The sequence below is a fragment of the Rhinichthys klamathensis genome, unplaced genomic scaffold, assembly GCF_029890125.1.
Source record: "Rhinichthys klamathensis goyatoka isolate OS25496 unplaced genomic scaffold, OSU_Roscu_1.1 h1tg000354l_1, whole genome shotgun sequence".
Lineage (NCBI taxonomy): Eukaryota > Metazoa > Chordata > Actinopteri > Cypriniformes > Leuciscidae > Rhinichthys > Rhinichthys klamathensis.
In genome coordinates, this window is record NW_026606864.1 from 1,472,501 (window position 1) to 1,485,376 (window position 12,876).

General features: G+C 39.0%; 1 protein-coding gene across 1 annotated transcript; it reads left to right on the forward strand.

Annotated features, from left to right (window-relative positions):
- The first annotated feature begins 2,006 nt into the window (after positions 1-2,006).
- On the forward strand, positions 2,007-12,876 carry cdca7b (cell division cycle associated 7b). Its single transcript, XM_056232750.1, has 10 exons — positions 2,007-2,112; positions 2,699-2,788; positions 3,611-3,730; positions 3,807-4,181; positions 5,175-5,237; positions 5,366-5,536; positions 7,710-7,856; positions 7,935-8,084; positions 9,792-9,928; positions 12,807-12,876. The coding sequence occupies exons 1-10, from the start codon at positions 2,083-2,085 to the stop codon at positions 12,826-12,828; spliced, it is 1,305 nt and encodes a 434-aa protein (XP_056088725.1). The 5' UTR covers positions 2,007-2,082; the 3' UTR covers positions 12,829-12,876.

Consider the following 12,876-nt stretch of genomic DNA (forward strand, 5'->3'; position numbering starts at 1 on the left):
AACATACACACATGCACACAAGTTCTATTTTTGCCAAATGTAAAGGCTACACCAAAAGTGAAATGAATAATCCTCAGGCCGAAGGAAATGCAAACTCACACCTGTACAGTAGAGGGCGCCACTCAAGCAAACCTTTCAGCTCTGCTGCCATTCTGGATAGCAGAAGAATAGGACCCTGAGAAGATGCTCTACACCCAGCAAGAATAATAATAATAAAAGAAACACAAATGTGATGTTTAACTAAAGTCATTTTTGCTTATTGGTTTAATTGGATCATTAACTGTCAGCAGCAAATACATTAGTCAATAAAGTGAGATTAAATACATAAAGTAGGTCCTATATTTATTTTAATTATTGCAAGTTTGTGAATATTCTGATTTTGCATTTCACTGTTTTTATTCATTTTGAGGAATATTGAAGTGAGATGAGTAAATACATGCTCACATCCATGTTCACACAGCGCACACAACGCCTCTGCACTTACTCCCGCTTTCACATGGAGACATGAAGAGCTGTCAGTCAATACATGGCAAAACAAAGTAACTTGCATGACTTATTTGAAATGTATACATTTAAAAGGAAGGCGTTACTTTAGTTACTTGAAAAAAGTAATCTGATTACAGCTAACTTGCAACACTGATAGAAACCAAAAATGTATACATGAAAATATATAGCTGCCTTTTAAATATAACATTTTGCCTTGCATAAGGATGATCATATTTGGGGGTCCATGGCATCTAAAAGATTGAAAACCCAGAGAGCATTCTGGCCATCAGTGCCAACCTGGACAGCGTGTTGGGTTTATGTCTCAAAACCTGAGCTTATCCCCAGACATCATCTCAAACTGCTAGTGAGCCAAAAGCAAAAAAGGCATTTTGGGCATGTTAAAGTTGACATGCATGGAAGTTTCGATAGTCTTTTCTTCCCTTTTGTAATAAATATCCGAGTGAAACGGCTTTTCGAACTAGAACCAAGTATGGCGGGGCTTGATTTTGTCCATAGGGACTTGTTTGGATGATTGGATCTTTGTCACTTATCGGTGGATCTCATGTGAGTGACAGGTGGTCCCGCCCTAGCGCCAGTGAACATGTCATCAGAGAAGTTATTTCGATTAAAGATTATGAAGACACATTCATTTAAAAAGAAGAAACAGATAAATACAATGAATACCACAATATGTTAAGTACTGTCCATTTTTGATTTCATGGGGACTTTAAAAACATAATGCATTGGGTAAATGGGTGTCTAGGTTCCCAAATTGTTTGGCCATCAGATTCAGTAGTGAAATATAAGCCCTTAACATTGCAAGTTGGACTATCTTTCTGTTATCAACAAAGCCGAGTGCAAACCTAAAGCTCTTTCCTCTGAGATAAACAAACTGGTCAAACCACTATAGCTCTGTTGATCTCTGTGAAAGTTTTCAGTAATTTTTCCTACATAAAATGTATAACATTTATCAAAGCTTTTCTCCAACTGCCACTTCCTATTCAACTCCATATTTGATAGGTCGTCCATAATATATTGAAATGATATACCATACTAGTCAGACTAGTTTTCTGGATCGATGTTTAATAGACTTATATCTCCAAAATATCTTTTAAGGCCTCTTTAGCTGCAGTTATAGTTGCAATATGAACGTTATATGTGTTTTATTCATCATAGCCCACGGCACACACGCATTGTGTGAGTGATGTGTGTGTCCACATGAGGCATTTCCCGCGAAACTGCAAAGCGCCGCATTCTGGACTGTTCCATTCGGGACCCAAGCGCGATCGCGGGGGGATGCGGTAGAGTTAACGCTCACATCGACGTTAAGAACGGATAATTATTTGTTTAATAAACTCTATTAAATGTCTATATATGTACTATCTAATACATATTCTGTCACTTAATCGATTTCAAAGTGAACTGCTGGCATCTTTAGCGATGGACTCAAGACACAGTCTCCCCTCAGTTTCCTCACGGCCTCCTCTCCGCTCGTGTTGTTTTTTAAACCATTCATTCATTAAAGAGTTTTAAACACACACACACACATACACACAAACACACTGATAAGCACGAAAAATCACTTTAATTTTTAAAATGGTCAGAACCCGCAAAGCGTCATTGAAGGTAAGAGGGAGAAGGATTTTTTTCCCATTTAAAAACGTGCTCCTAATCTTATTGACAAACAGCGACGATAACAAAAGTTGAGTAACTGCACTGCACACATATGATACAGCTAACGCTACATGCAGAAAGTTAGTAGCAATGATAATCGTTTTAAAGCATAAACATAATGCATATTAACTTAATCAGACCATCAGCAAATGTAGTAAAAACTGTGATTTAACTGATGTTGATGTTTATGATTTGCATGCGCTGATCACTAAAAAACTGACTTTACATTGCTTATGGTCTAACTGTTACTTTATTTTAAATGTATGAATATCTTTTGATGCCTGCATTAAGTTAATTTAATAATAATTGGAATGATGATGATGATGATAATAATAAAGGCCAAAGATCATATGAATAATAATGATCAAAGTGATTACATTCTTATTTGATGCATTATTATTATTATTATTATTAATAATATTGTAAAATTAACAGCAATAATTAATCGTTTTCTTTTTCTTCTTTGACTGTATTGTTATGCATAATAATAATAATAATAATATGATTATTCTTCATTATGTAATTCTTGTTGTTTCAGGCGAAGCAGCTGGAAGTGACGGACCTGTCGGAGGACAGCAGAGACAGCATCCAGTCCAAGGGATCCTGGAAGGTATCTTCTACAAAAATTGTGTAACTGATTTGCTGGGAGATTTTTGCTTTAGGAGAACATTTCTTTATTTTATTTTTCCTAATGGAATAAAAAAGCACAGAGTTTTCTGTTCGTTGATGTCAAACACTCCAAATGAATCTGCTAATTGAAATTAAACCCCAATACCTAAACAATTATGGCTGTAACTTGATGAAATCTGCAGCAAATACATAAGTAGCCCAGTGTATTTGTGTGCCTCAAATCTGACAGCAACAGGTCACTGGTGTTTGCAGAGGCACAAACCCTGAAATTAAACCCTACATCAACCCAATGCTGGACTGGTCTAGAACAAAACATAATGCTAGAAAACCAATGCATTTCAAATATATGCACCCTGGTTCTTATCTCGCCCTGATGATCTTAGTTTTCCAAGATTTGATTGTGCAAATGGTCTGGGGAATTGAGTTGTTGTGATTCACACAAGTAGAAGACAATAACCCGCGGTGGGTCTCAAGACACCCTCCATCTGTTGTGAGGAGAGCCGAGGGTTAGACTCGAAGCCTTTCCTTTACCTCGCACAAACAGTGCCTTGAAATCACAACGGTTTCTCCTGTATGTCCGATAATGCGACTGTCACATCAGGTGTGTTCTCGTCTCGTCTGATTTAGATAAAATTCTCATTCATCTGCATTTAGCATCTGTATTAGAAATATAAAAATACTTGAGAAAATGGTGGGTTGCCTTCCTGCTGTTTATATCTTATGATTTGGCAGTAGCAGCAAAACAGCTCTATTAATAATTGAGTTGGTTTTCGCACAATCCAGGAATAATAATGTGTTCTGTGTCACTCTCACATCGCAGGATGTTTGCTTCAGGTCCAAAAACATCTCGGATGAGCTGGCGCAGGCCTTCATGGACACGGACAGCGAGGGGGAATTCCAGGGTTTCTCCAGGGAAGAGTGTGATTGGAGAAAACCAGTGGTAATCCTAAATATTTGCTTGTTTTTTTAAACATTAATATTCAGATATAATCCTAACGAAATCATTTCACATGCAGAGTCAGAGCTCTGTTGAAGACAGTGACGACAACGGCTTTTATTCTGACGGCGAGGAACCGGCGTCTAAAAAGAAGCGCAGCTCTGGACTGTGTGTTGCATTCAAGTTTCCTGGCAAAAGAGGCCCCGCCCCTAAACGGAACAGGACCAAAAAAGGGAACAAAGAGGCCCCGCCCACAACCCCACCCATCAGCAGGAAGTCCTCAGGGGGAAACAGGAAGCGGCGTGAAGCGGAACGAACAAAAGAGCTTGTTTTATGTGCTGAGAGCCAATCAAAACCCTCTGGTGACATGACCAATGTGGAGAGTCTACTGACAGATGAAGACATGCAGATCCTGAGCAAAAGGGCCAAAAACATTCAGGAAAATAAAGCAATGGTATAATTAATATTTTTTAAATATTATATTAATTCAAAACGTGTGTGTGTGTATATATATATATATATATATATATATATATATATATACACACACATACACATAAATATATACATTTATATATACACACAATATATATATATACACACATTATATATATATATATATATATATATATATATATATATATATATATATATATATTAGGGCTGGGAAAAAATTAATCGTGATTAATCGCATCCAAAATAAAAGTTTTGTTTACATAATATATGTGTGTGTAGTGTGTATAATTATTTTGTATATATAAATACACACACATGCATGTATATATTTAAGAATTATTTGCATGTATATACTGTATATATATTTATACATCATTTATATTATATATAAATATACATATTTTTTATATTAATAACACATTTTTCTTAAATATATACATGCATGTGTGTGTATTTATATATACAAAATAATTATACACACTACACACACATATTTTATGTAAACAAAACTTTTATTTTGGATGCGATTAATCACGATTAATTTTTTCCCAGCCCTAATATATATATAATTTATATTTGTAACATAATATTTAATATAATAATATTTTAAGTATATTCTTTTGCAGTTTTAAAATGTTTTATATGTAATATTAATTCAAAACTCTCTCTCTCTTTCTCTCTCTCTCTCTATATATATATATTTGTAACATAATATTTAATATAATCATATTTTAAGTATATTCTTCTGCAGTTTTAAAATGTTTTATATGTAATATTAATTCAAAACTATATATATATATATATATATATATATATATATATATATATTGTAGCATAATATTTATTTATAATTAATTTAAAATAAATACTATTTTAAAAAAATAGCAACATATTTAATTCTTTTAGTTAAATGTTTATATAAATGCAATTTCTTTTTGTATACATTTTTTTAAATACCTTAAGTTAACTTAAAAACAATCTTTTCTTGCAGCTTGCAAAACTTTTTGCAGACTTGAGTTCTTTGCCTGAACTTCCTTCGAAAGCCACACCTACAGTAAGAGCCCGTGATCTCCTGCACGACACGTCCGTAGAGCTCAGGCCGCACAGAACATGCTTTCTCTCTGCCAGTGCGATTACAAAATGTGTGTTTTTTTTATGATGGATTTTCTATGCCCTAAATAGAAGAAAAAGAAGCCATCCACCCCAAAGCGGCGGTTTTCAGAGGTTCAGAGCGAGCGACGCAACCCGGGCCGCAAGGCGAGACCCCCGGAGCATTTTGGGATCGAGGCGGAGGACAAACCGGCTCCTCAGAAGAGACAGAGCCTCCAAATCGACATCAAGCGCCTGATGGAGGCGAGAAACACACACACACATCACTGAACTGAGTTCATCAAACTCCCCTAAATGTAGTGTAGTGATAGTGTAGCACCAACAATCATAATATTTGTTTTTCTTTTAAAGTGCCCCATTATGCTTTTTCGAATATTACTTTTCATGCACTGTGTAATAGAGCTGTTAGTGAATTTAAAGGTATACTCCACTTTTTTTGGAAATAGGCTCATTTTACAACTCCCCCAGAGTTAAACAGTTGAGTTTTACCGTTTTTGAATCCATTCAGGCGATCTCCGGTTCTGGCGGTACCACTTTTAGCATAGCTTAGCATACATCACTGAAGTGGACAAGACCATTAGCATTTCTCAAACAAAAATCACCAAAGTGTTTCGATATTTTTCCTATTTAAAACTTGACTCTTCTGTAGTTACATCGTGCACTAAGACCGACGGAAAATGTAAAGTTGTGATTTTCTAGGCTGATATGGCTAGGAACTATACTCTCATTCCTGCGTAATAATCAAGAAACTTTACTCCCGTACCATGAGAGCAGCAGGCGTAATGATATGACGCAGCGCCTGAAAATACTCCCCAGCTCTATTGACGGAAGGTGGCCTATTTTCAGGCACTGCGTCATATCATTACGCCTGCTGCTCTCATGGTACGGGAGTAAAGTTTCTTGATTATTACGCAGGAATGAGAGTTTAGTTCCTAGCCATATCAGCCTAGAAAATCACAACTTTACATTTTCCGTCGGTCTTAGTGCACGATGTAACTACAGAAGTCAAGTTTTAAATAGGAAATATATCGAAACTCTTTGGTCATTTTTTTTTTAGAAATGCTAATGGTCTTGTCCACTTCAATGATGTATGCTAAGCTATGCTAAAAGTGGTACCGCCAGAACCGGAGATCGGCTGAATGGATTCAAAAACGGTAAAACTCAACAGTTTAACTCTGGGGGAGTTGTAAAATGAGCCTATTTCCAAAAAAAGTGGAGTATACCTTTTAAATATCTGCAAAGTTTTAAAGATCAAAGTGCACGACAAATAAACGTATCGTCTCCTAAAGAAAGAGTCGATTCTGAATCGATGAAACCAGTCGTCAGTAATTCCAGTCTCACTTCCTGTTACATGTGTGACACATTAGCATAATGCCAGCCTGTGATCTTCATTGGCTGACGGCGATCAACGTCTACTTTGACCCTCAAACACTGTAGTTGCAGCTGAGACTGGAAGAGTTTGGTTCGTGTTGTCGGCATGTTGAGAAGACGCTGTTTTCTGTGCTGGGAATCCACTTTGCTGCTCTTCAAAAGCATGAGACTCGTGCTGGAAATGATGCGGAAAAACCGACGCCATCGTTACTGTTCGTATCACTGTGTATCAAGTGCTGAGGAAGATCCAGACTCAGATATGGAAATGTTTCTGACACACACTGTAATTGGTCGACCAATCACAACAGACTGGGCGTCTGGTCTGACCAATCAGAGCAGAGTAGAAATGCGTGATGTAGAGAGACTGCTGCAGTGTATATTATAAGAAAATGAAAGTGTTTTTGACCTTTGATGCCTGTAAACCTATCGTAGAGACTCCAAAACAACATTAGGAACCTTTAAAAAAGCATAATAGGGGCAATTTAAACTAATAGAACTTCTTCTATTAAATCTATTATGTAGTATCTTATTTTATTAAAGGTGCTCTAAGCGATGTCACACGTTTTTTAGGCCAAAACTTTTTTTGTCACATACAGCAAATATCTCCTCACTATCCGCTGGCTGCCTGTCCCCTGAACACACTGTAAAAAAACGCGATCTCTGTAGACACCCCAGGCTCCACAAACGGCAACAAAAACAAACTGGGCCAACCCGCACCACGAAAACATAACAAACTGTTCCAGCCAATAACCGACAAGAAGGGTTTGGGGGTGTGGTTTGGGGGGTTAGTGTGCGGATGAGGAGGAGGGAGGGTCTAGCTAGCCTCCGTTTTGTTTGACAATAGTTCGAACGTCAACAAGAAGTGACTTAACCCAGGATCGCTTAGAGAACCTTTAAGGGTAAACATTGAAGATAAATTGTGTATTTTGTATTATATTATTTGCATTTTTGGTTGCATTGGGATTCCCTGAATCCGTAAAATTCCCCCACAGTTTGTCGTTGAGTTTTGTCTTGTTTATTGAGCGCACGCTGGTTTGGTTTTCAGGTGAAGGATGGTCTCGGAGACGCGCGGCCCAAGCAGAAGAAGCGGCGGCGCTCGCGCGAGTCCATCCGTATGCCGGATGACATCACCGAGGAAGAGCTGGAGAACGTGGCCGATCGCGCCAAAGACAAAATCCTTGATAAAGACAATGTGAGTGTTGCAGCTCTGTTGCCTTGTTCCTCTGTCACGTGTGTGTTTGATGCATTAATGTGACGCGTGCGTTCTCAGGGGAGCACATGTCACCAGTGCCGTCAGAAGACCCTCGACACCAAGACCGAATGCAGGGGCATGTACTGCCAGGGGGTCAAAGGTCAGTTCTGCGGCCCCTGCTTACGAAACCGCTACGGGGAAGACGTCCGCACGGCTCTGCTGGATCCTGTAAGTCCTTTGAACCAGTGGGATTGTTGACTAAGGGCCCTTTCACACCTACCTTGTTTGGTTCGGACTTTCGGACTTTTCAGTTTGGTCCGGATCAAAATGACAGGTGTGAAACCTCCCCCGCACCACGGTCCGCACCAAACAGATGAAATTTGGTCCGACGAAAAGAGCTAGTCTCGGTCCGGATCAAACTGAACAAAGGGTTGGTTCGTTTCTAGTGTGAAAGCATTTCTGTATGGTTCGGACTTTCAGACCTTTTATGCCTGGTTCAGATTACACGATTTTAGGCCGATTTTGGCACGATCCGTTTGACGTAGGGTGTCGTGGGGATTCGTAAACGACAACGGGCGTCGGGACGCAAGATTCGATCGTATCATCTCGTATAGTGTCACAGTGGGCGACAACCTACGTCGCGTCTGCGATGCTTCATGACATCACGACAAAAAGACTAGCATGTTTAATTTTTTTAACGGTCGTCCACGACGGGTTCCGTCACATGTATGAGGTTGACCAATAGGAGCACAGAAGGGTTTTCCGGACACAACTTTCAAAAATGGCGAAACGAAAGAGAGACGATTGTGCTACTAGGTGGAGTTATGACATGGTGGAAAGGTTATTAAAAGGAAACAGAAAACAATATTTTACCTCAAGTTCTCTTTGGAGGATTGACAGCCCACACTGTCCTCTTCGAGCAATCCAGGAACATGTCCATTGTCGAGTTTTCTTTCTTTTTTTACGTTTTTCTGAACACAGGACAGCCAACACTCACCGCTTCATCCATTGTTTGTTTACGTTCGTTTCCGGAAGTCACTCGCTACTAGTTCTCGATGACATCACGCGCGTCGTTAAAGACGGCACGCGATGACTGGTCAGGAAGCAACGGGTAGTCTGACATGTTTCTTGTCCACGACAAGATTTTAGCAGTCAAAATCGCGTAATCTGACACAGTGACTATCGTAACAGACACAAAAAATCGTGTAATCTGAACCAGGCATTACAGGAAGCTCCGGTGGTTCCCGCATAGCCGGAAAAACAGAAGGTAAATGAGCCGTGGCACATGCGGAGAGGAGGAGACGAGGTTTTTTAATTCAAGTATGGTCTGATGACATCATAAGAAGTCAACTTGCAGTCTTCACCTCCTTTCCTGCCGGCGACGATAAAATGTTCGCGCGACGAGGACGTTAATTTGGCGAATTTGAACTAGTTGGTGCTGCAGGTAATTATGCCATAAAAATAACAATATAGTTGCAACGATATGCGTCTGTTCATTCATGTTGTCAAAGTTACCCGCCGAATTGACGACACGCTGACGTCACACACGTCCATTTACAAACCAATCAATGTGAAGATGCAGCCCACACAGATGATGACGACAGGACGCGGGTGTGTCACGTAAAGGTCTTTAGTGCGCTCGCGTAATTGCAGTGTGAAACCAAACCAAAACATTTTTTGAAAGTATCAAATGTATCAAAACGTGAACGTCAGACCTTGGTGCGGACTTTCAGGTGTGAAAACGCCCTTAAATTATTACAAATGAAGATTTATGCATGGACTTTCTTTATAAAATGTAAAATTCTAGATAAAACTCTTGGTAACAGATGATGAAACTATGGAATAATTAACCCGTTTTGAAAACATTAAAACGGCAGTATGAAACTGGACGTGCCTGAGCCGATGATGATGATGATGAGCTTGTGTTTCCTGCAGACGTGGGAGTGTCCCATCTGTCGAGGAGTGTGTAACTGCAGTCTGTGCAGGAAGCGTGACGGACGCTGCGCCACCGGGGCTCTCACCAGGCTAGCCAAATTCTACGGACACGACAACGTTAAGGAGTACTTGGAGAGGTTCGGGTTTTTTTTGTTTTTTTCACACGGATCCACAGACTTTTTACATGTATTGTAAGCAGGGCGTGACATTACCTTTTTGCTCACCAGCCACTGTGGCTAGTGGTTTTACAAAGTTACTAGCCACTCAGCATTTTCACTGGCCACAATTTTGACATGGGTAACATGGGGGGAAAAACCGACATAAAGATATTTTTAACATTATCTCATAATTTGGCAGCGGGTATATTAGGCTACTGTCACTTTAAGACCTGACGCACAGATCCATTATACTGTTACATGTGTTTACTTTCTCAACTGTTTACATTCACTTAAAACATAACTGACTGTGTTTACGTCTGTATATACTCGCCATTTTAACATTTGTTTTGTGTGTATTTAAGTGCAATAAGTAGCAAAAAAGAACTGAATTTAGTACTGAGAGGCGGGAAATCTGTGGGAATGAGTCAAATTAAACATGTATGGCTGGAATAAACCACTATTTCCTCTTGCATCGTGCAGCGTTTACTACAGATGAGCGGGTGAATCTCTGAGCTGGTGCGAGTGAGTGGAGGCGGGACTAATTTGCATATTCATGATCCGCGTATACTAATGAGGCAAGGGTGTAGAGTTACATTCAAGCAGTTTTAAAGCATGACAAAAAATTCACAGAAAAAAAAACTAAACGTTTTTTTTTTAGATCATTAAAATAATTTAGATCATAGATCATTGTGATTATCAAAAATAAAAAGGGATACAATTATTGACTAGGGGGACTTTAAGATTATATTTCAACAATTTAACAACACATTTGCATGTTCACAGTTCTTTGATGTTGATTAAAGGTCATATGACATGCAGGTAAACAAATAAAATATTTCATTTTCTTTTTATAGTAATAACTTTCTTTTATTAAAATATTTATTATACATTTTAGATATTTTTATTTTTTTCTGAATTAATTAGTGGCTTTTCTTCAACTTACAAACCACCCTCATAATAATTCATACAAATAAATAATCAAGTGCCTTCCTAAATTTTTTATCTGTTTTAATATTTATTTATACATTTTTAGACCCTTAGATTTTCCTTATGTAAATAATCATTAGCTATTATTAACTTATCAACTTATGTATGTATTTGTATATATATATATATATATATATATATATATATATATATATATATATATATACAGTATATATATACAGTATATATATACACTCACCGGCCACTTTATTAGGTACACCTGTCCAACTGCTCGTTAACACTTAATTTCTAAGCAGCCAATCACATGGCGGCAACTCAGTGCATTTAGGCATGTAGACATGGTCAAGACAATCTCCTGCAGTTCAAACCGAGCATCAGTATGGGGAAGAAAGTTGATTTGAGTGACTTTGAACGTGGCATGATTGTTGGTGCCAAAAGGGCTGGTCTGAGAAACTGCTAATCTACTGGGATTTTCACGCACAACCATCTCTAGGGTTTACAGAGAATGGTCCGAAAAAGAAAAAACATCCAGTGAGCGGCAGTTCTGTGGGCGGAAATGCCTTGTTGATGCCAGAGGTCAGAGGAGAATGGCTAGACTGGTTCGAGCTGATAGAAGGGCAACAGTGACTGAAATAACCACTCGTTACAACCGAGGTATGCAGCAAAGCATTTGTGAAGCCACAACACGCACGACCTTGAGGCGGATGGGCTACAACAGCAGAAGACTCCACCGGGTACCACTCATCTCCACTACAAATAGGAAAAAGAGCCTACAATTTGCAAGAGCTCACCAAAATTGAACAGTTGAAGACTGGAAAAATGTTGCCTGGTCTCGATTTCTGTTGAGACATTCAGATGTTAGAGTCAGAATTTGGCGTAAACAGAATGAGAACATGGAACCATCATGCCTTGTTACCACTGTGCAGGCTGGTGGTGGTGGTGTAATGGTGTGGGGGATGTTTTCCTGGCACACTTTAGGCCCCTTAGTGCCAATTGGGCATCGTTTAAATGCCACGGCCTACCTGAGCATTGTTTCTGACCATGTCCATCCCTTTATGGCCACCATGTACCCATCCTCTGATGGCTACTTCCACCATGTCACAAAGCTCTAATCATTTCAAATTGGTTTCTTGAACATGACAATGAGTTTACTGTACTAAAATGGCCTCCACAGTCACCAGATCTCAACCCAATAGAGCATCTTTGGGATGTGGTGGAACGGGAGATTCGCATCATGGATGTGCAGCCGACAAATCTGCGGCAACTGTGTGATGCCATAATGTGAATATGGACCAAACTCCCTGAGGAATGCTTCCAGCACCTTGTTGAATCTATGCCACGAAGAATTGAGGCAGTTCTGAAGGCAAAAGGGGGTCCAACCCGTTACTAGCATGGGGTACCTAATAAAGTGGCCGGTGAGTGTATATAATACAGTAGTCAACATTTGAAGTGGATCAAAACCTTTCATCAAAGTTTTGAATTTTGAACAATACCCGTCCACTTCAAATGTTGACTACTGTGTGTGTGTATATATATATATATATATATAACCACTTGTAATTCCCTCATTAACCCTAGTTTGGGAAAGTCTGGTTTATCAGTGGGTATTTCAGATTTTTGTAAGATGTCTCTTACTTTTCACAACGCAGTTAATTCCTGATAGATAAAATCAAGTGCCTCCGTACATTTGTTTTTCCTCATTCAATATCCTGTTTCACTTCGAGACCTTTCACATTACAGAAGTCAAATGTGAATGCAGTTTCATGCTGACTTCATCACAGTGCTGATCATTATTTCCCTCTATACATCAGCATTAGTCTGAGCTGCATGTGTCACTCCATATCTGGATGCAAAACGGTGACCGTGAGTCTGAGGGATTTTAATGTTGCTTCGTGTTTTTTGCTTGAAGTCTACAGAAGGACATTGAGTGAAGCGGGATCGTCTGGCCTCCGTGTGAAGGAACCGAACTGATCATCATC